At 37.5% G+C, this 25,368-nt stretch overlaps 1 protein-coding gene and 1 long non-coding RNA gene across 7 annotated transcripts in view; both read right to left on the bottom strand.

The window, feature by feature from the left end:
• Window positions 1-778: 778 nt before the first annotated feature.
• On the bottom strand, window positions 779-6,567 carry LOC127844019 (uncharacterized). The gene is made up of 3 exons (XR_008032515.1): window positions 6,069-6,567; window positions 5,810-5,994; window positions 779-843 (listed from the first exon to the last, which is right to left on the bottom strand). It is a non-coding gene; the product is annotated as an uncharacterized LOC127844019 (long non-coding RNA).
• A 10,831-nt stretch (window positions 6,568-17,398) lies between these two features.
• LOC127843979 (bromodomain-containing protein 7-like) overlaps window positions 17,399-25,368 on the bottom strand; it is a 56,640-nt gene continuing 48,670 nt past the window's right edge. Inside the window, exons 14-18 of one of the 6 annotated variants that reach the window (XR_008032496.1) lie at window positions 23,241-23,304; window positions 22,895-23,050; window positions 21,456-21,496; window positions 19,771-21,142; window positions 17,399-18,140 (exon numbers count right to left, since the gene is read on the bottom strand). Coding sequence is in view for 1 of the 6 variants with exons in the window: in XM_052373920.1 (XP_052229880.1) it covers window positions 20,876-21,142; window positions 21,456-21,496; window positions 22,895-23,050; window positions 23,241-23,304 (528 nt within the window). In the remaining 5 variants the exon portion in view is untranslated. Of the gene's footprint in view, window positions 21,143-21,455; window positions 21,497-22,894; window positions 23,051-23,240; window positions 23,305-25,368 lie in introns of all 6 variants that reach the window. The other 5 variants (XR_008032495.1, XR_008032494.1, XR_008032493.1 and 2 more) reach the window with 5 other exon arrangements.

A 25,368-nucleotide genomic window follows, 5' to 3' on the forward strand; every position in this document is an offset into this window, starting at 1 on the left:
GCTGATGTGTCATAAGTAGAACAACCTTACCTATGCAGCTGATGTGTGTTAACCAGACCAAGCTTACCTATCCAGCTGATATGTCGCAAGTAGACTTAGCTTTCCTATCCAGCTGATGTGTCACAAGAAGACCAAGCTTACCTATCAAGCTGATGTGTCACAAGTAGACCAAGCTTACATATCCAACTGATGTGTCACAAGCAGACCAAGCTTACATTTCAAGCTGATATGATACAAGTAGACCAAGCTTACCTATCCAGCTGATGTGTAACAATTACACAATGCTAACCTATCCAGCTGATGTGTCACAAGTATACCAAGCTTACTTATCCAGATGATGTGTCACAAGTAGACCAAGCTTACCTATCAAGCTGATGGGTCAAAAGTAGACCAAGCTTACCTATCCAACTGATGTGTCAGAAGAAGACCAAGTTATCTATCAAGCTGATGTATCACAAGTAGACCAAGCTTACCTATCCAGTTCATGTGTCAGAAGTAGACCAGGCTTACCTATCCAGCTGATGTGTCAGAAGTAGACCAAGCTTACCTATCCAGCTGATGTATCAGAAGTAGAACAACCTTACCTATCCAGCTGATGTTTAATACTTAGACCAAGCTGACCCATCAAAACGATGTGTCACAAGTAGACCAAGCTTACCTATCCAGCTGATGTGTCACAAGAAGACCAAGCTTACCTATCAAGCTGATGTTTAATACTTAGACCAAGCTGACCCATCAAAACGATGTGTCACAAGTTTACGAAGCTTACCTATCCAGCTGATGTTTCACAAGTAGACCAAGCTAACCTATCCAACTGATGTGTCAGAAGTAGATCAAGCTTACCTATCCAGCTGATGTGTCACAAGTAGACCAAGCTTATCTATCCTTCTCATGTGTCACACGTAGATCAAGCTTACCTATCTAGCTGATGTGTCACAAGTAGACCAAGCTTACCTATCCTACTGATGTGTCATGAGTAGACCAAGCTTACCTATCCATCTGATGTGTCAGAAGTAGACCAAGCTTACCTATCCAGCTGATGTGTCACAAGTAGACCAAGCTTACCTATCCAGCTGATGTGTCAGAAGTAGAGCAAGCTCACCTATCCAGCTGTTGTGTCACAAGTAGACCAAGCTTACCTATCCTACTGATGTGTCATGAGTAGATCAAGCTTACCTATCCAACTGATGTGTCCGAAGTAGAGCAAGCTTACCTTTCCAGCTGATGTGTCACAAGTAGACCAAGCTTACCTATCCTACTGATGTGTCACAAGTAGACCAAGCTTACCTATCCAACGGATGTGTCAGAAGTAGAGAAAGCTTACCTTTCCAGCTGATGTGTCACAAGAAGACCAAGCTTACCTATCCAACTGATGTGTCAGAAGTAGAGCAAGCTTACCTCTCCAGCTGATGTGTCACAAGTAGACCAAGCCTACCTATCCAACTGATGTGTCACAAGTAGAGGAAGCTTACCTTTCCAGCTGATGTGTCACAAGTAGACCAAGCTTACATATCCAGCTGATGTGTCACAAGTAGAGCAAGCTTACCAATCAAGCTGATGTGTCACAAGTAGACCAAGCTTACATATCCAACTGATGTGTCACAAGTAGAGCAAGCTTACCTTTCCAGCTGATGTGTCACAAGTAGACCAAGCTAACCTATCCAGCTGATGTGTCACAAGTAGAGCAAGCTTACCTATCAAGCTGATGTGTCACAAGTAGACCAAGCCTACCTATCCAGTTCATGTGTCAGAATCTAGTATTTGCTGTTACCAGTAAAAAATAAAATTGGCAGAACTTCCACTTAATTTTGATTTGCTAATAGCATGAAACATTTGTTGGATACACAATATGAATACTTGAGTAATTAAGAGACAAGACCCAAGTCAGAATATTTGCACACTTGTCAAACTTGAATATCTCAGTAATTAGTTAAGATTTTGATTTAAAATTGCACAAGTGATCATTTGACTATATTTTGTGCACGATAACGATACAATCATTTATCCGTGACAATCGGGCGCTTTTGCACGTGGGGAAGGTGTGGTTTCATCTTTTTGCACGTGAAAATGGTGAAACGCGATATGATTCTTATTTTAATTCAATTTCTTCATTTATTGTGGGTTGATACACCAGGAAAACATAAAATTATTTTTAAAATCAAAATGTCTCGTATAAAATTTAAGGAGCACAACAGCGCAATCGGCATGTTGCAGGCTACCCTCCCCACTTGCTGAAGCATCCGTTCGTCACGGATGAATGATTTTATCGTTTGCTTGCACATACTGTAGTCAAATGATCAAATGTATTATTTTGAAATCAAAATATTTACTCATAACTGAGATATTTAAGTTTGAAAAATGCTGCGTTCGAAAAGTCACCAGGTGTAGTACAACGCTATATAATTCCATTTTAATTTCAATTTCATCATTCTCGGTGGGTTTTTACACCTGGAAAATATAACATTATGGCTCCTATTAATATTTATGAGCGCAATGTTGCAAGCCGGTCGGTCATTAAGACGTGCAAGTTAATGCGTTTTACTTTTCATGTTATTATTTTACGATGTACGATTTTGAGAATTTAACTTTTTCAGTGATTTTTACGCCCCAGGATCAAATGATCGGGGGAATATTGCTTTTGGCCTGTCTGTCATTCTGTCCCAAAACTGTAATCTTGGTCTTAACTTTTGCAATATTGAAGATAGCAATTTGATATTTGGCATGCAAGTGTATCTCATGGAGCTGCACATTTGGAGTGGTGAAAGGTCAAGGTCAAGGTCATCCTTCAATGTCAAAGGTCAAATATAAGGCGTCAAAGCGGCGCAGTAGGGGGCATTGTGTTTCTAACAAACTCATATATTGTTTAATTTGTTATGTTTGATGAAATCCCAGTATAAGAAAACGAAAGATACAAACGTATTTAAGTTTACCGTGAACATGACATTTCACACCTTATCTTTGTTTACAAAGAGTTTTTTTTTGTTCGCAAATCTACAGGCTGAATGGGCATTATTTATAGTTACTGAAACACAACGTTCCGTTAGAAACATTTTAAAAATAAAATTCTAAAAAGTAGTAGATAAGATACATCGCTTGAGTAATATTTAATATGCATTTTAATCCAGAAAAAATGTGATAAAAAAGTAAATTTGCCGTGATGCCTTATTTAAATTCTACATTTCTGTTTAGAAACCAAAACTAAATCGAAATATATAGCCAAATGCTACAAAACGCTACCAAGCACGTCGAAATCATGAACTGTGCACATCACACAGTGCAGTCCGCTCTTGCGGATCTTACCTCTGATCGTTGGACGGAGCTCTAAGAGCCCACCATCATTGAGTACTGGTCGTGGTAGCCCGATGTCTTTCGTATACTCTACCCTTCTCACACCACTTTCTTTGCTACGTACATTCTCCCTTTCTAATCGCCCTTCTCTCTACTAACTCACTTGTTTGTTACGTTTTCTGTCTCTCTACCCTTTTTCCTGTCTCACATTTACCTGTTTACTCTAACTCTTTTGTCTTCTCACTCTATTCCAGCTCCCTTCTTTCAATCCTTTGTTATCGCTCTTTTCTCACTCCACCAGCTAACTGTAACGTCTTTCCCTCTCTCACTCTCAATTGTCCCTTTCTCTACATTATTTTAACATTCTACTCTCACTCTCTCCGCTTACGCTCAACATTTTTTCTCCAACTGATCTCTCGCTTTCTCTCTGTTAACGAACAAATCGTATGAAAATAAAAGAGCCAGTGTTTGTTCAATGTACATTAAGAAAATGATCGCGATAGATGTTGTAGTTTCAAGGAAATGGTCCACTATTGCACGAATGGCACTTTACAAATTACTTGCCGCAGATGCAAATAGTGAAAGTGTACATAACATGTTTATATAAACCTGTTAACGAAGAAATCGTATGAAAATAAAATAGCCAGTTTTTGTTCAGTGTTAATATGTACATTAAGAAAATACGTGTACAAATCACATTGAACTTGATGTACGTTAAATAATAGATGTTATAACGCCGAATGGTTGCGCGTTTTAAAATACGCAAATACAATTAAGATTGATTTATTTATTTCCGCATAACTAGTGAGTGAGGCAGGCAATATGTATAAACTACAAAAGAAGGAATTTACAAATCTTTATAATGGTGAAAGACACATTGACGATTGTTAACATGTACTTATGATAGTATATTACAAAAGAATACACCTTATGCTGTGGATGGTTTATTAAGGGGCCTTTTCACAGATTTTGAAGTTTGTCATGAAATGCTTTATATTGATAAATGTGAACACTGGATCTAAAAAGCTCCAGTAAAAAAATCAAGTATAAAATTACAAAAATAAAAAGGTCACCCTCAGCAGGGCTCGAACCACTGACCCCCGGAGTCCTGGAGTAAAAAGTCTGCCACTTAGACCAATCGGCCATCCTTCCTGATTCAATGATGGATGTATTACTTTATATAAGCAATCCTCGTAGTTTCACAAAATATAACGACACCAACAGAATTCTCCAAATTATTAATTCGTTTCGACAACGACAGAACTCTCCAAATTATTAATTCGTTTCGTGTTGCAACGCTTTATAATTTTCAGGTTTTTAAATCGTCAAAAGATACATATAATGGCTATTTTAGAGCATGGTTAATGTTCAGTATTACTCTTTCCTCACAAATATCATAACTAAAACGAAAATTTGCGAATCTGAAACAACTTCAATTTTTTCAATTTACCCAAACGTGAAAAGGCTACTTTACAGGGGCGTGTGCACTCTTTAATAGTTTTGTGAAGACATGTTATCAGTGAATGATACTCGTTTTTAGTCTTTTCTCACCTTTTTTTCAGGGAAAGCATTGCTGTTCACCAAGAAATCGCTGTTTCATGATTGGAAACTACAGCGGGGAACTTGCACGAGTGCGGGTTACAGTCAAGAAAATAGGAGGCAGAAAAAGAACGTTCACAAACAGTGTACTTTGAACCGTGTCAAGTTTTTTCTCACACATCCCGTGACACTTTTTTTTATATCTCAAATGCATTCAGCTTAGAATGCTCTGTAAGAAAATGTATGGTTACTAGGGACTGATAGGTATAGCCGAACAATTACTAGCACTCATATAATACTAACGTATAAGGCATATTAACAAAGTTCAAGTGTCTTGCGTGACTTTGACCCTTGAGCACGCATAAAGATGGTTGTAGCTTGTAACGTGTTGTTTTGATATGATGTTCATTTGTGCATTTTTTTTTCTAAATATCCCGACAAGACGCACGCACGCACACGCACGCACGCACGCACACACACGTGCTGACATTCGTAATGCTATATTACGGCTTGAAATCTCTTATGCCATCACTATTTGGAGATACGTGAATACTAGTACTTCCGAGAAGGTAGTATTGATCGGAAGTTTTGAACAGGATGTTTAACCGGAAAAACAAACATAAATTTTGATCAATATGTCTTACATTTCAGCTCACCTGAGCACAACGTGCTCATGATGAGTTATTGTAATTATATTTCGTCCGTCGTCAACATTTACCGTTTTAACACTCTAGAGTCCATATTTATTGTTAAATTCTCATGACACTTGATCAAAACATGTGTTCCAATAATATCTTGCAAGAGTTCAAAAATGGTTCCAGTTGGTTGAATTTTAAATCGTTTCTAGGCTGAACTGATACATTCATTATCTCGGCATTGCTGCTGTGTCACAAGTAGACCAAGATTACCTATCGAGCTGATGTGTCACAAGTAGACCAAGATTACCTATCCAATTGATGTGACACAAGTAGACCAAGCTTACCTATCCAGCCGATGTGTCACAAGTAGATCAAGCTTACGTATCCAGCTGATGTGACACAAGTAGACCAAGCTTACCTATCCAATTGATGTGACACAAGTAGACCAAGCTTACCTATCGAGCTGATGTGTCACAAGTAGATCAAGCTTACCTATCCAGCTGATGTGACACAAGTAGACCAAGCTTATCTATCCAGCTGATGTGTCACAAGTAGATCAAGCTTACCTATCCAGCTGATGTGACACAAGTAGAGCAAGCTTACCTATCCAGCTGATGTGTCACAAGTAGATCAAGCTTACCTATCCAGCTGATGTGACACAAGTAGACCAAGCTTACCTATCCAGCTGATGTGTCACAAGTAGACCAAGCGTACCTATCCAGCTGATGTGTCACACGTAGATCAAGCTTACCTAACTGCCGAAAGTTCGCGGTAATTTGAACTCTGGCGCCTGACATCTGGAGTCCAAAAACCCTGTGCCCTCTCGTTTAGGATCCATCCGCCCCAACCGGACAATGACGCGTCTGTAGTTAATTGAAAATCGATATGTTCTTCCTTTACCACTTTACCATTCCAGGTATCAATTGATGACAACCACCACTGAAGGTCATTAACACTGGCAACATCTAAAGTTAAATGATCTGTACAAGATGCTTTAGTATTTAATAGTCTGTAAATGTTCCGAAGCATCAACTTGGCAGGAAATATACATTTGCACATGCTAACACATTGATCAGCTATCCTAGCAAGTGTTCTAGCCTGCACGCTTTTGGCATTCAAAGTTTTGTAAATTACCGGTACACGTTTCAACCGATTTACACGGTCTCCAGTAATTTTAATGACAGTAAAACTTCCTGTATTGTCAATTATATGACCAAGATAAACTTTTTTCTGTGAAGGCTCTAACGAGGACTTTTCATAATTAATAGTGAAACCTAACTGTTCAAGAGTATTGATCACAGTAGAACAATGATTAAATATCAGATTTTTTGGCGCAAGCACATTGGAATCATCAACATATACAATAGTTCTAATACCCAATGACCGTAAAATAACTAATTATGGGTCGAAGTCTTTGCAAAAAAGAACGGACTACAAGAATGTCCAAATGGCAAAACTGTCCATATATAATATTCATCTTGGAAACTAAACCCTAAATACTCCTGGTCACTTGGATGAACCGGGATGTGAAAAAAAACATCTTAAAGATCAATAGTAACCATATAATCAGAGCTTTTAACATTTGAAAAAACATACTGAATATCTTCCTGTTTAAATTTTGGAGCAGTGCACTTAGAGTTAACAAATCGTACATCTGTAATCAAACGGAACTTTCCAGATTTTTTCTTTACACAATTTATGGGTGAAACACCTTTCGGTTTATGTATGCACTTCTCTATCTGGCCAAACAATAGCAAACGTTCAATCGCTGATTTTATAAATTTTGATTCAGTCTTATTAAAATTTTTATTACAAAATTCAAAATCTGGTACATCAGAAGAAAAAGGAAATTTGACCCCTTCAGTTACCCATTTCAAAACTTGTTCATTAGTCTCAATTTTACGCCAAAACTCAATATTGTTACATAACGTATTTTTCATTGCCGCTCATAGCCGCGACTTCTCCAAGGTGTAAACCGTGCAAGACCAAATCCACCTCGAAAACTATTGTAACGACCCCCAGATGGTACCGGTTAGCTATGCAGGAGAGTTCAGCAGCGACTCTAACATTTTGTAAACAAGAGTCTGTGAAACCACTTGTTCCCTTCTGTAATGCCCTGAATAGTTGTGCCGTACCGTCATCAAACTTGCCTTTAACAAGGCAAACAGCAAATTTTTCTTGAAGATATTGAATATGTGCAAGCAAAACCGAAACTATGGGGTCTAAGTCTAGATCCTCACCTTCCTGTGCACGACTAAGTAATTTTAAGATCGTTTCAACATACCTGCCACTTTTGGACAGTATATTCAACACTGTTTGATTCTCACGCTTAATTCCCGTACGAGAATCGTGTAATTTCATATGTGGTGGCAACACTACTTTTTCAACGGAGTTTTTATTAACATTGAAGTTCTCTTGGATGTCATATCCAGAGCTCCCAGCTGTTAACGTACTGTGTTCAGGACTGGAGAACATGTTTCAGGCCTGGTTTGGCATAAAATGGTACTCACATGTGTCCTTACGTGAAGGAACTTTCGGTCTAGCGCCGAAATTTGAACAATCTGTAATACGTTCACAAGATGGCTGACATGGTTGGCGGAAAGAACTACTTCCAAATAAAAGCAATATGTCAAGGGACAATGAAAAAAATAACAAATGATCTCACACTGACATGAACAAATATCCTCTATTTATTAAACATGAAATTTAAACTTATTGCATTTGTTTCCCCTGTATATAAGAAAGATATAATAGTGTATTACCTCCCCTGTCCTGCTTATATTTATATTAATCAACAAAATTAAACATTAACACAATATTTAATATACAAAATATACAAAAAAATCTCATATACTGATACTATTTTTACTGATCCACTTTATTTTACTCAAATGATGATGTTTTATTGGACTGATAATTATAGATTTAGGATTACAGACCAGTTGCTTCAGTTATATTGTTCAGAGTTCGCCCTGTGTGCCACGTATGCGTTCTTAAGTTATCATCCAAAAACCATTTTACTATTTCGGGTCACCGTGACCTTGACCTTTGAACTAGTGACCTCAAAATCAATAGGGGTCATCTGCGAGTCATGATCAATGTACCTAGCTATGAAGTTTCATGATCCTAGGCCCAAGCGTTCTGAGTTATCATCCGGAAACCACCTGGTTGACGGACCGACCGACCGACAGACATGTGCAAAGCAATATACCCCCTCTTCTTCAAAGAAGGGCATAATAAAAATGGCGACTGAGTAACGACTGAAGGAATTTGTCTGGATTTGTCTAATTCAAGTTTGGACAATCTGGTTTCTATCCTAACTAGAGCTTCGCTAATGCGATCAAAAGAACTTATATCACCGCTATAATCCCTGGTAGCACCTAATTCAGGAGCATTTGAAGAATTTTCATCACTCATCTTCAACCAGGCCCGGCCATGGAAGTTTCACATGGACAAGACGATGTATTACTACTCAGTAGACAAAAGTAGTTCGTCTAACTGCGAGCTGATGTGTCACAAGTAGAGCAAGCTTACCTATCCAGCTAATGTGTCACAAGTAGATCAAGCTTACCTATCCAGCTAATATATCAGAAATAGACCAAGCTTACATATCCAGCTAGTGTGTCACAAGTAGATCAAGCTTACCTATCCAGCTAATGTATCAGAAATAGACCAAGCTTACCTATCCAACTGATGTGTCACAAGTAGACCAAGCTTACCTATCGAGCTAATGTGTCACAAGTAGAGCAAGCTTACCTATCCAGCTAATGTATCAGAAATAGACCAAGCTTACATATCCAGCTAATGTGTCACAAGTAGATCAAGCTTACCTATCCAGCTAATGTGTCACAAGAAGACCAAGCTTACCTATCCAGCTAATGTATCAGAAATAGACCAAGCTTACATATCCAGCTAATGTGTCACAAGTAGATAAAGCTTACCTATCCAGCTAATGTGTCACAAGAAGACCAAGCTTACCTATCCAGCTAATGTATCACAAGTAGAGCAAGCTTAAGTATCGAGCTTATGTATCAGAAATAGACCAAGCTTACCTATCAAGCTGATGTGTCACAAGTAGAGCAAGCTTACATATCCAGCAAATGTATCAGAAATAGTCCAAACATACCTATCCAGCTAATGTATCAGAAATAGACCAAGCTTACCTACCCAACTGATGTGTCACAAGTAGAGCAAGCTTACCTATCCAGCTGATGTGTCACAAGTAGAGCAAGCTTACCTATCCAGCTAATGTATCAGAAATAGACCAAGCTTACCTATCCAACTGATGTGACACAAGGAGACCAAGCTTACCTATCCAGCTAATGTATCAGAAATAGACCAAGCTTACCAATCCAGCTAATGTATCAGAAATAGTCCAAGCATACCTATCCAGCTTATGTATAAGAAATAGACCAAGCTTACCTATCAAGCTGATGTGTCACAAGTAGCGCAAGCTTACATATCCAGCTAATGTATCAGAAATAGACCAAGCTTACCTATCCAGCTAATGTATCAGAAATAGACCAAGCTTACCTACCCAACTGATGTGTCACAAGTTGAGCAAGCTTACCTATCCAGCTGATGTGTCACAAGTAGAGCAAGCTTACCTATCCAGCTAATGTATCAGAAATAGACCAAGCTTACCTATCCAGCTAATGTATCAGAAATAGACCAAGCTTACCTACCCAACTGATGTGTCACAAGTAGAGCAAGCTTACCTATCCAACTGATGTGTCACAAGTAAAGAAAGCTTACCTATCCAGCAGATGTTTCCGAAGTAGACCAAATTTACCTATCCAGCTGATGTGTCACAAGTAGACCAAGCTTACCTTTCCAGCTGATGTGTCACAAGTAGACCAAGCTAACCTATTCAGCTGATGTGTCACAAGTAGACCAAGCTAACATATCCATCTGATGTGTCACAAGTAGACCAAGCTTACCTATCCATCTGATGTGTCACAAGTAGACCAGGCTTACCTATCCAGCTGATGTGTCACAAGTAGACATAGCTTACCTCTCCAGCTGATGTGTCACAAGTAGAGCAAGCTTACCTATTCATCTGATGTGTCAGAAGTAGACCAAGCATACCTAACCAGCTGATGTGACACAAGTAGACCAAGCTTACCTATCCAGCTGATGTGACACAAGTAGACCAAGCATACCTATCCAGCTGATGTGACACAAGTAGACCAAGCTTACCTATCCAGCTGATGTGTAACAAGTAGACCAAGCTTACCTATCCAGCTGATGTGTCACAAGTAGATCAAGCTTACCTATCCAGCTGATGTGACACAAGTAGACCAAGCTTACCTATCCAGCTGATGTGACGCAAGTAGACCAAGCTTACATATCCATCTGATGTGACACAAAAAGACCAAGCTTACCTATCCAGCAGATGTTTCACAAGTAGACCAAGCTTACCTATCCAGCTGATGTGTCACAAGTTGAGCAAGCTTACCTATCCAGCTAATGTATATGAAAAAGACTAAGCTTACCTATCTAGCTAATGTATCAGAAGTAGACAAAGCTTACCTATCCAGCTGATGTGTCACAAGTAGACATAGCTTACCTCTCCAGCTGATGTGTCACAAGTAGAGCAAGCTTACCTATTCATCTGATGTGTCAGAAGTAGACCAAGCATACCTAACCAGCTGATGTGACACAAGTAGACCAAGCTTACCTATCCAGCTGATGTGTCACAAGTAGATCAAGCTTACCTATCCAGCTGATGTGACACAAGTAGATCAAGCTTACCTATCCAGCTGATGTGACAGAAGTAGACCAAGCTTACCTATCCAGCTTATGTATCACAAGAAGACCAAGCTTACCTATCCAGCAGATGTTTCACAAGTAGACCAAGCTTACCTATCCAGCTGATGTATCACAAGAAGACCAAGCTTACATATCCAGCAGATGTTTCACAAGTAGACCAAGCTTACCTTTCCAGCTGATGTGTCACAAGTTGAGCAAGCTTACCTATCCATCTGATGTGTCACAAGTAGACCAAGCTTACATATCCATCTGATGTGTCACAAGAAGACCAAGCTTACCTATCCATCTGATGTGTCACAAAAAGAACCAAGCTTACCTATCCATCTGATGTGTCACAAGAAGACCAAGCTTACCTATCCAGCTGATGTGTCACAAGTAGAGCAAGCTTACCTATCCAACTGATGTGTCACAAGTAGACCAAGCTTACCTTTCCAGCTGATGTATCAGAAATAGACCAAGCTTGCCAATCCAGCTGATGTGTCACAAGTAGAGCAAGCTTACCTATCCAGCTGATGTGTCACAAGAAGACCAAGCTTACATATCCATCTGATGTGTCACAAGAAGACCAAGCTTACCTATCCAGCTGATGTGTCGCAAGTAGACCAAGCTTACCTATCCAGCTGATGTGACACAAGTAGACCAAGCTTACCTATCCAGCAGATGTGTCACAAGTAGAGCAAGCTTACCTATCCAGCTGATGTGACACAAGTAGATCAAGCTTACCTATCCAACAGATGTGTCACAAGTAGACCAAGCTTACCTATCCAACTGAAGTGTCACAAGTAGAGCAAGCTTACCTATCCAGCTGATGTGACACAAGTAGACCAAGCTTACATATCCATCTGATGTGACACAAAAAGACCAAGCTTACCTATCCAGCAGATGTTTCACAAGTAGACCAAGCTTACCTATCCAGCTGATGTGTCACAAGTTGAGCAAGCTTACCTATCCAGCTAATGTATATGAAAAAGACTAAGCTTACCTATCTAGCTAATGTATCAGAAGTAGACAAAGCTTACCTATCCATCTGATGTGTCACAAGAAGACCAAGCTTACCTATCCAGCTGATGTGTCACAAGTAGACCAAGCTTACCTATCCAGCTGATGTGTCACAAGTAGACCAAGCTTCCTATCCAGCTGATGTGACACAAGTAGACCAAGCTTACTTATCCAGCTGATGTGACACAAGTAGACCAAGCTTACCTATCAAGCTGATGTGACACAAGTAGACCAAGCATACCTATCCAGCTGATGCGACACAAGTAGACCAAGCATACCTATCCAGCTGATGTGACACAAGTAGACCAAGCTTACCAATTCATCTGATGATCACAAGTAGACAAAGCTTACCTATCCAGCTGATGTGTCAGAATCTAGTATTTGCTATTACCAATAAAAAAAAAATTTTTTTGCAGATCTTCCACTAAATTTTGACTTGTTAATAGCATGAAACAAATGTTGGATACACAATATGAATGCACACATATATATTGTTTACACACCAGTATTTTGTTATGTCTTCATTAACAGCCTAGCGTTATCAAAGCATTATACGAAATGCAAGTGAGCACTTTTTTAAATGTGCAATTTTTTACAAATGTCTATTTACAACTCTATTGTACTCTATTATATGGTTCAAATAGCAATATATTGACCTTAAAGACATATTTAAAGTTAGATATCTGTACAAGTTATAGCTGCATAGGTTGACTTAAACCTGAAATAATATAAGGTGCTACCTTTGCCTAAAATACTGATCACAGATATCACTAATCAGCATAGGTCAGTGTCACCTAAAAACAGGCACAGTCTTGTTTCATTATCACTTATTGAAATAAGAGGTATACAGGTCTCAGTCAGTGACCATCTTATAATGTACATGGTTCTACTGCATGCAAACCTGAACCTGAAATCCATCTTGCACCCACACCCTAACCTGACTTGTAGAAGTTCATTATTGTGATTAATGGCTGGTAAATGTTATATTCATTAGTAGTTAACTATTCATAAAGACACTGAATACATTTTAAGTTTGATACCAATACATGTAGCAGATAAACCTGAAAGCATAAACAAGTGGGCCATAATGCCTCTAAGCACTCATCTGAGTCTATGATACAATTGTTGAAGATTTTACCTAGTTTTTGACCGCACTTTACACATTTGACTTTGGAAAAGATATTGTCTTACCAAGTTTTATTTAGACTGAATAATAGTTGTCGCTTTTTGAGAGGTAACAATTGTTTGAAGGCTTTGACCTGGTATAGATCATTTCACGATTAATATTCTGACTTTGAAGATTGATCAATAAATGTGGGAAAAAAGGTAGTTTTCTAAGCTGTGACCTGTTGACCAAGTTTTTGACTCCACTTGATCAGATTCCATCTTGATATTTTCAAGATAAAAATGTTTTTAACCCCACCTGACCCATATTATTACAACTCCTGAACATTCTGACCAAGTTTCATTCAGATTGAGCCAAAAATGCTGCATCTAGAAATTCTCAATATTTACTTAACTCATTTCTTGCTTTATTTTTTTTTCTTAATAAAATATAAATTTACGATAAAAATGTTCAACATTACACATATGGAGCCTTAAGTAAAATTAAATAGTTCCAAAAATGTTTGATACATTCCATAAACGTATTAATTTCTTTAATAAATTTTCATTTTAAAGTTTAGATTTAAAATAAACACTTAAAACTTGTACAAAATAAGTGATGTTTTTCTTTATTTATTACGGATTGTCAATGTAAGCGAGATAATGGTCTTGAAAAAACCCATCTGCAATCGAGGCATGAAAGCATTCCCTCAGTGGGAGACGATATCCCAAGGGTGGATTATAAGTGATTATTGGTATGTCTGTGACACCACATTCTTCACATGTGTAGATGCCGCTATAAAGAAAAGATACCATGTGTCATCTTCAAATAACATGTTAAATGACAATCAAGGCCTAATTCAAGCTGAACTTTATGACTCTTAAACAAGAGGGCCAAGATGGCCCTAGTTCGCTCACCTGAGAGGAGTCGGTTCATTCAATCTTTACATAACATCAAACTTGACCTAGATATTGTCCAGACAAACATCCTGGTCAAGTTTCATCATTATTGAACCAAAACTCTGGCATATGGAGTGATTTTGTTTTTGTAAGATTTGACCTGGTGACCTATATTTTGAGTTGACCCCCCTTACCAAACATCAAACTTTGCTTACAAAAATAAATATTATGACCAAGATTCATAAAATCTGAAACAAAATTGTGACCTCTAGAGTGTTTACAAGGATTTTGTATAATATAATGAAAATTTGGACAATCTAAAGGCAATAATTATGGCATTAATTATGTGATATATATAAAACCAATGTTTTCACCAAGTTTCATGATGATTGGGCAAAAAATGTGACTTCTAGAGTGTTTACAAGGTTTCTCTAAAGCCAAATAAGGAAAACTGCCCCCCCCCCCCCCCCCCCCCTGGAAGCCATGTTATTCAACTGACCGGAACCATTTCTGAACTCAACTCTCATATCAAGGAAACAAATGTTTTGACCAATTTCCATGAAAATTGGGCCAAAAATGTGACTTCTAGAGTGTTCACATGTTTTCACTATATACATATAGAGAAAAATGCCCGCCCCCTTTCGGCCAGCTTTTTTCACCGATCTGGACCATTTTCGAACTCGTCAGAGATATCAATAAAACCAATGTTTTGACCAACTTTCATGATGATTGGGCAAAAAATGTGACTTCTAGAGTGTTTACAAGGTTTCTCTATAGCCAAATAAGGAAAACTGCCCCCCCCCCCCCCCCCCCCCCTTGCAGCCATGTTATTCAACTGACCGGAACCATTTTTGAACTCAACTCTCATATCAAGGAAACAAATGTTCTGACCAAATTGCATGAAAATTGGGCCAAAAATGTGACTTCTAGAGTGTTCACATGTTTTCACTATATACATATAGAGAAAAATGCCCCGCCCACAGGCGGCCATGTTTTTTCACCCATCTGGACCATTTTCGAACTCGTCCGAGATATCAATAAAACCAATGTTTTGACCAACTTTCATGATTATTGGGCAAAAATTGTGACTTCAATAGTGTTTATAAGCAGGGATCATATTATTTTCGGTTTTGTCGGTCCTAGACCGATTGCGGTCATGACAGACCGATTGAAAATCCCAAACAGTCGGTCCGATTCTGTTTGCTATTAAAATTCCCATGTCATGAAATCGATTACACAGTGTACATGCTAACACACCCTAATGACATTCTTATCTCGATTAGGTGTGATAAACCACTAGCTGCAGTCTCTAAACCGGTCAGGACCGGTTTATTGCACGTCAGACCAAGAATCAAAAACTTGTGAACAGCGGATTATAGACGCATCCGAAAGACGCGTCTGAATGCACGTGCTGTAACTAAACAAAACATGCCGATACATTTTCCACCAGCGTAATAATCGGGTAATATAATTATGAATGAAAGTCGCGGATCTGATCGACAGAACAGCCGAAAGTTATTTTTATCGGCGGAACTATACATAAAATAGTACACAAGAAAAATGATATACATTGAATAAATCTTTAGTAAAACCGTGTTAGAATCGAGATAATTCGTGTACTTTATACTTTGTTGTTGAATAACTCACGACCGGAAAATTAGATGCGTGGTTTCAAACGCTTCGCTCTCGTGATTAAATCCCTACGCATCTAAACTATCGGCCGTGGGTTATTTGACAACAAATTATTTCTTAGTTATTTGGTTTGTTGTTGTCGGTAGCCTACGTACGCACAGACATTTGTTTGGTTCAGTGCATGTTTGTAAGCTATTATCGAGTCGACAACAATTTAAAACATCAGTATAGACTTACACAGATAAATAATATTGACAACGATGAAAAAAGTCTGATAAAACAGCACACGAAACAACAATGAAATACCAAATGATAAAACCAGTTGAGAGATCTCGTTCCGTTTAAAATTAATGCCTAAGGGAATTTTACATGTATTTTACCACCTTCATGAATGGCAAAATCAATGGTATATATTTTAACGTATTTTGCCATGATTTCGGATATACATTTTCGGATACTTTTCCCCATTTATATCCGGACCGATTGATGTTGCGGGAAAATATGATCCCTGTTTATAAGGTTTCTCTATAGCCAAATAAGGAAAACCGCCCCCCCCCCTGGCAGCCATGTTATTCAACTGACCGAAACCATTTTCGAACTCAACTCTCATATCATGGAAACAAATATTCTGACCAAATTTCATGAACATTGGGCCAAAAATGTGAATTCTAGAGTGTTCACATGTTTTCACTATATACATATAGAGAAAAATGCCCCGCCCACTGGCGGCCATGTTTTTTCACCGATCTGGACCATTTTCGAACTCGTCCGAGATATCAATAAAACCAATGTTTTGAACAACTTTCATGGTGATTGGGCAAAATTTGTGACTTCTAGAGTGTTTACAAGGTTTCTCTATAGCCAAATAAAGAAAACTGCCCTGCCAACTGGCAGCCATATTTTTCAACGGACCGGAACCACTTTTGAAGTCAATTAACATATCGTTAAGAAAAACATTTTGACAAAGTTACATGAAGATTGGGCATGAAATGTGACTTCTACAGTGTTTACAAGTTTTTTCTTTTTTTGACCTAGTTTTTGACCCGGCACGACCCAGTTTCGAACTCGACCAAGATTTCATTGGGACAAAGCTTCTGACCAAGTTTCAGGAAGATCGGACAATAAATGTGGCCTCTAGAGTGTTTACAAACAAATGTGGACGACGGGCAGACGACGCACAAAGACTGGTAACATAAGCTCATCTGAGGAATCAGGTGAGCTAAAAATGCAGATAAACCATGTTCTATTAATCACCAAATAACTGATAAAAATATTTATTTAAAAATACACACTATTATGTGATGATCAAATCCTTTTATTGTTCAGGTACCAACATGAAGGTCCCTGTATCGTTATGCAGTACCATAAGGGGGCGCATGCCAGTATTCAGGGGAAGAAATCCGGGAGTTATCAATTTTTGGTATTGTCTGTATCACACAGATCTTGGGTGAATACTTAAAATTTTAAATGCAAATGTTCTCTTCAGTCAAGTGGGTTATATATTGTAAAAAACAACAATGATATCATACATGCTAATTCTATTTATTTATTTCTTCATGCTCAGAAATAACATGACAACATAAAAGAAGTCAGGTAAATGAATTTGGCTACTGAACACAACAGTGATATTATAAATACTCGTCTAATTTATTTATACCAGGTGTTATAAGCATCCCAGAATCTTCTCATAGTGGTCATTCAGGATCAGTTACATTTGATTGCATGATGAAAGGACATCTTTACAGTCTGGACAAGCTTAATAGTGAACAGTTGTGGCAGTTATTTAAAATTGCATGATGAAGGACAAAGTTGCAGTCCTGACAAGCTTGGAGGCACACACACTCAACACTTGTGACCACTATATTGACCATTATATTGAGAATTGTGACCACTATATTGAGAATTCAGCAAGCAGGCTTGATAATAAAAATGATTCAAACAATTATTTTAAATCATTTAAACAATAAACAAGGGCTGTTTGTAAAACATGCATGCCCCCCATATGAGCTGTCAGTTGTAGTGGCAGCCATTGTGTGAATACGTTTTTTGGCACTGTGACCTTGACCTTTAACCTAGTGACCTGAAAATCAATAGGGGTCGTCTGCAAGTCATGATCACTGAACCTATGAAGTTTCATGATCCCAGGCGTAAGCTTTCTTGAGTTATAATCCGGAAACCATTTTACTGTGTCAAGTCACCGTGCCCTTGACCTTTGACCTAGTGACCTGAAAGTCAATAGGGGTCATCTGCGAGTCATGATCAATGTACCTATGAAGTTTCATGATCCTATGCGTAAGCGTTCTTGAGTTATCATCCGGAAACCATTTTTCTAAGTAAAGTCACCGTGACCTTGACCTTTGACCTAGTGACCTGAAAATCAATAGGGGTCATCTGCGAGTCATGATCAATGTACCAATGAAGTTTCATGATCCTAGGCATAAGCGTTCTTGAGTTATCATCCAGAAACCATTTTACTATTTTGAGTCACTGCGACCTTGACCTTTGACCTAGTGACCTGAAAATCAATAGGGGTCATCTGCGAGTCATGATCAATGTACCTATGAAGTTTCATGATCCCAGGCATAAGCGTTCTTGAGTTATCATCCGGAAACCATTTTACTATTTCGAGCCACTATGACCTTGACCTTTGACCTAGTGACCTGAAAATCAATAGGGGTCATCTGCGAGTCATGATCAATGTACCTATGAAGTATCATGATCCGGAAACCATTTTACTATTTCGGGTCACCGTGACCTTGACCTTTTACCACTATATTGACCACTATATTGAGAATTGTGACCACTATATTGAGAATTCAGCAAGCAGGCTTGATAATAAAAATGATTCAAACAATGATTTTAAATCATTTAAACAATAAACAAGGGCTGTTTGTAAAACATGCATGCCCCCCATATGGGCTGTCAGTTGTAGTGGCAGCCATTGTGTGAATACGTTTTTTGGCACTGTGACCTTGACCTTCAACCTAGTGACCTGAAAATCAATAGGGGTCATCATCGAGTCATGATCAATGAACCTATGAATTTTCATGATCCCAGGCGTAAGCTTTCTTGAGTAATCATCCGGAAACCATTTTACTGTGTCAAGTCACCGTGCCTTTGACCTAGTGACCTGAAAGTCAATAGGGGTCATCTGCGAGTCATGATCAATATACCTATGAAGTTTCATGATCCTATGCGTAAGCGTTCTTGAGTTATCATCCGGAAACCATTTTTCTAAATTAAGTCACCGTGACCTTGACCTTTGAACTAGTGATCTGAAAATCAATAGGGGTCATCTGTGAGTCATGATCAATGTACCTATGAAGTTTCATGATCCTAGGCATAAGCGTTCTTAAGTTATCATCCGGAAACAATTTTACTATTTCGAGTCAACATGATCTTGACCTTTGACCTAGTGACCTGAAAATCAATAGGGGTCATCTGCGAGTCATGATCAATTTACCTATGAAGTTTCATGATCCTAGGCATAAGCGTTCTTGAGTTATCATCCGGAAACCATTTTACTGTTTCGAGTCACTGTGACCTTGACCTTTGACCTAGTGACCTGAAAATCAAGAGGGGTCATCTACGAGTCATGATCAATGTACCTATGAAGTTTTATGATCCTAGGCATAAGAGTTCTTGAGTTATCATCTGGAAACAATTTTACTATTTATGGTCACCGTGACCTTGACCTTTGACCTAGTGACCTCAAAATCAATAGGGGTCATCTGCGAGTCATGATCACTGTACCTATGAAGTTTCATGATCCTAGGCATAAGCGTTCTTGAGTTATCATCCGGAAACCATTTATCTATTTCGGGTCACCGTGACCTTGACCTTTGACCTAGTGCCCTCAGAATCAATAGGGGTCATCTGCGAGTCATGATCAATGTACCTATGAAGTTTCATGATCCTAGGCATAAGCGTTCTTGAGTTATCATCCCGAAACCATTTTATTATTTGGGGTCACTGTGACCTTGACCTTTGACCTAGTGACTTCAAAATCAATAGGGGTCATCTGCGAGTCATGATAAATGTACCTATGAAGTTTCATGATCCTAGGCCTAAGCGTTCTTGAGTTATCATCCGGAAACCATCTGGTGGACGGACGGACATACGGACTGACATGTGCAAAACAATATACCCCCTCTTCTTTGAAGGGGGGCATAAAAATGCCCAACATCAATTGATATTTAAATTTGAACAGTTCTTAATAGATGCCTACCAATATTCTAAAACAATACTAAATTAGTCTTTAAATGAAGGCAGTCAATTATCAAATGATAATACCACAAGAGGGCCCAGGGACACTCACCTATCATCTTGTATCCTTGTTGGATTATTCATATTCTTGTTTGAATTTAGGTCTTTATAATGCATGATCACTCTGGAACATGATCAGATTTGACATAATGAATATAATTTTAAAATCATTTTAGAGGACACGTATAAAATATAACAAACCATACATAAAACATGTAGGCCTTCCGGTTTTAGAGATTTGTAGTCATTCTGCTTTATCAGTCTAATGACACCGTGTGAACCAGGGATGTTGACCAGTTCTGACCCCAGTTCTGAATAATTTCAGCAGAGATTCTTTTACTTGCAAGTTATATTAAATTACTACTTTTTCAATGCTCTGTTTATCAACTTACATAGTGGCCAAAATACCCAGAATATTCCTGCGAAGCTGTTACGGACATTCTGTTGTCATGACAGATGACGGACAATTTAAAAGGAAAAATGCAAAGTACTTTGTGCTTTGTTAAGCTAAAGACCCTACTATCTTTTGGCTAAATTCTAACACAATATGCACATTTGTCTTCCATTTAAAACCAAACGCTGTTTATATCCAATTAAAAAACAGTGCTTTTTTTTATCAAATGCTTATCATTTCATTTTCCTTTCTAATCCAAAAGTTAGACATAAAGGTATACAAATATACACAGTACTTTTCATCAAATAAATGTTCCCAAATCTCACAGGTTATTGATCACTTCTCACAGGTTATCAATAACTGTTCCATCTGTCTCCATTAAGAGTTCATTGTCGATGAAATTCTGATGACCATCATTATTGTCATAGCTGTATGCAGCTTCCAACTGTGAATTGTCTTGATCATTTTGTAAAGAAACATTTGATTGGCTGAAACTGTCACCATCCTCGATTTCTATTGGCTGAGATTCATCCGTGCCTATGACAGACTCTACTGAGATTCCCAAAGCTTTTCGAATTCCTCTAAGACTTGTTACATCTCTGGGATATGCCTGCAATATGAAATACAAAGTGTGTATAATGTTTTATGGGAACTTTTTGCAAGACAATATGATTTGAATGCTAATTTCTAAATAGACACATTAAGGAATAGGTAGCACAAAAAGTATAACATTCAAAGAGTTTATTGGCAGAATGTGAAAGAAAGTTAAGCCTTATTTAGAATCAATATATTTTTGGTTGAAAATAGGAAAATAATGTTGTTCTTGTTCATGAACATAGTTTGCCAACACTAAAGAACATTATGCAACATATGAGTTATAACATAAGGAGCATTACATAAAATTATTGTTTCAAGAAACTTACTTCCTTTGCAAGACTTGTGAGTTCAGATGTGACATTGTCAGCTGAAAATTAACACAAAGAAAATCATTTCATAGCTTATCATAGCAAAGAGTGTGTGCCGAATAATTTCAATCTCACAGCTAAAACTATGTTATCAAAATGTATCACAATAAAACAAATACAACAAGAACACTGAAATTAAGTGCACTGTTAAATTCTTATTTGAGTAGTTCGAATGAACAAACAAAGATTTCCATAAAACAGAATTATAAAGTCATTCCACAAGTTCCATAGTCATGATTAGCAAATTGTTTATTTACATGATTCATGCTTGTAATCAATCAATTACGCATTGTGGATATATAAAAGTCAAGATGTGATCAGGTTCCTGATAAAGTACCCAGGAATCTATATCTGGTATCAGATTATGTGTACATTATCCATATCCTTCATAAATTACTGTGAGAAAACAATGTGAAATGAATATTTTTGATAAATTTGCATAATAATGAAATGTTCTTAACATGTTATCTTATTTTATTCATTAATGAAATGTCTAAAAAATAATTTTATTATAATCCCATGCAAAAGTTTTAAATATTGTTAAAAATAGTTTTTAATCTGATGTTTTGCAAGCAACACACTCAAAGAGTTCTATACCAGTGAAAACCCAAATCAAAATAAAGATTGTGCATGACCATCATATTTCCCTTTATCTGAACACATGTAATCATTCAAAATTAAATCAAAAGTCTACTTGCAATAGAAGTATTAGGATATGTTTTAACCTTTCACCAGATGCATGGACAAGTGCTTCATATAAGCATGACATTGCTCTTCATAAGTATAGTTCATGAGTATGTCTTACATACTTTTTAATTTATTGCAGTATTTGGAACAGTGACTGACCCTTTCTTACATGCAAAGCAAGTTTCATGATCATATCTTATGTACTTTTTTAGTCACTTCAGTTTTTGAGGACAGATCGAAAGACCAATAAATGGTCAGAGGTTGAAATAGACAGACAAATAGCAAACCCATAGTCCCATGTGTATACCAATATACACAATGTTGAACTTCAGCAGCCAAGTTTCATCATCTTATTTAAGTACTTTTTGATTATAACATTCACTTTAGCTCCATTTTAAGTATAAGTGCCCTAGCAAATGGTCCTGCATAATCCTTCTTACTTAGTACACCAACTTTCATTGAATTTTCATCAGAATTCAGCAAAGGATAAACCTGAAGTCCCCATTCAGTGAAAACGTTAGGTTACTTATAACATGTATAGTATTAACCAAAAACAATTAAGACTTAGAATTGGAGATTTGGTTATCTAACTGTTCACATAATATTTTCAAGTTCTGTCCAAGCTTAGGAGTTCTGACATTTAGAAACATATCTTGTAAAGAAATGTTCCATTCAACAGTATAACCATGCATGTGTGAGTGCCATGTTACCTAGGTGTTTCTCTGTGTCGCCAGGTCCCAGGGTGTTGGTCAGGTGCGGGGGAGGTCGCTGACTCAACCTTTCATGCTGGGCCTGATGAAGCTCCCTCAGGAGGTCCGCTGTCCGGTCCAGACGTTGCTGTACATCGGGCTTGCCCTCGCCACCATCTGAACACACCCAGAATACATAGAGATATACAGATATACTACATCTGAACACAGACAGTATAAATATAGATATACAGATATTCTACATTTTAGCATACCCAGTATACATATAAATATACAGATATCTAATATCAAGACTATTTTTTGGAAGGGAACAATCCAAAGTTGAGACTCATAGAGTCATGCATACCTGCAGTAGTGTTTGCTGTAGAGAAATCAGCCTCCTCTGGGTCATTCTGGCTGAACATCATAGTCTGAAACACAGATAACATATCAAAGTTGACAAAATGCTGTTAAAAACATTGCAAGTCAATTAATAGGAATATACAAATGGCACACATCACACACCAAAATAAATACTATCCTAAACAGCAACACCTACTAACTTTTTTAATTGCCAAAATACACAAACCATTAATCAACACCAGCTAGCTAAAAAAGAGACTAGAACAAAATCAAACAAGAGGGTCATGGTAACCTAAGGCACTTAACAGAGACCCGAAGGAACTTAACTATTTTTAGAAGGTGGGTTAAGAATAATTACTTTATGAAACATAACATTTAATTTCTTGACAGATTTTCAACAACTTTGCTGAGATATTAGGTGATAAGGTTTTGACAAATTTTCAGGAAGATTGGACATAGAATGCATTGACTTCTGGAGGGTCAACAAGCTTTTTCAAATTTGAACTAGTTTTTGACTTCACATAGCCCAGTTTCAATCCCAGCTGAGATTTCATAAGGACAAATATTCTTTCAGACTGTTTTTAAATGGCAACTTAATGGTGACTATTTACTATAAATCTGACCAAATTTGTCCCAGTAAAATGACAAACTTTACAAAAAAACAAGAATTGGTTCAGTGATTTTGTTAACAATTTAACAGTATGTCAGTCCTAGGACTCACAAGACAAAAAATGTGTGAGTCCTAAACAGAAAGTGAAAGTCCCAAGTATTATAAACTTTCTATTGTTGAATTGAGCAAATATACAAACATGTGTGAGTCCTAAACAGAAAGTGAAAGTCCCAAGTATTATAAACTTTCTATTGTTGAATTGAGCAAATATACAAACACAGACAAATAAACAAATGAGAAGCAGTAACCAGGTCTAAAATTTGCTGAAAAAATGCTTATGTAAAGTGACTTTTGGTTGTTGTTTTTTTTAATTCAATATGTGTATTTTTATCATGTCATTAAACTTTTTAGTATCCTTGCATAATGTGCAGTACATAATCTTGAATTAATCGTCAAAGGATGGTCAGCTAAACAGTTTTTCCCACTCTCTATTATAACATGTAGCTTTTTTGGAAGAACATTGTTTGAGTCGTCACTGGAAACGGTGGTTGTTGATTTAGATGGGCAAGACCTTGCATCACTTTGAAAAAACAACAACTGCTGGCCTTCGCTGGTATGTTTCCGCTTAGGGCCCATTTTTCAGACAAATTTTAGCTGACTAAACAAACCATTTGCTTTTCAGATGTAAATGTTAACTATATGTCATGAACAATTTGCTTTTCAGATGTAACTATTTACTCTTAAACCATATGCCCTTACACATTTTACTACCGTATACGTGCGCTTATAAGACGCCCTCGCTTATAAGACGCACCCCGACTTCGGACTTTATAATGGGTGGATTTGAGACTGACCCGCGTGTAAGACGCGGTCAAATTTTGCCGTATTCATCGGCCAGAACATGGCCGAAAAATGGCAGAATGTTAAAGAAAATCATCAATTAGTAAAACATTGAGAATTTTTCAAACTCGCGCTGCATACAATTAGTAATTCACGCAAGTCTGAAAAATAAAACAATCAAACAACAAAGAAAAAAATATTTGTTTATTTTGTGATATATTAGTGGGTTTTAATTTATTTTCAAGTATTATTCATGCAATAAAAATAATTATCAAATTGACAAAATTTCTAACAACTGCGTATTAATCATTTGCCCTAACAATTGCAAACATAAAACATATTACGTTCGTAATATCAATGCACAAGCAAAATTGATCGTGTCAGTCATCTTAATTGTATTGTTTGACAGGTATTGAAATCTAATAGGCAGATATTTTGAAAGCGTTTAGTTTTATTACCTAGATTATGCAAATTTTACGCCCATTGTCTTTCAACAATAGGTAACGCCTACTTTCATAAAATTAGCCAATCGCGTGATAGAGTGATAGACTCCGAAGCGCATATCGAAATCACGTGTCGAGAAGAAAGCCATATGCGGATAATTGCATGCGGTCGCTCTTTGCTCCCGTCGTTGTTGGCCCCTAATAAATAATGTGTCATCAGTATAAGTGGTTCGTCTGAA

The sequence above is a fragment of the Dreissena polymorpha genome, chromosome 9 (assembly GCF_020536995.1).
Source record: "Dreissena polymorpha isolate Duluth1 chromosome 9, UMN_Dpol_1.0, whole genome shotgun sequence".
Lineage (NCBI taxonomy): Eukaryota > Metazoa > Mollusca > Bivalvia > Myida > Dreissenidae > Dreissena > Dreissena polymorpha.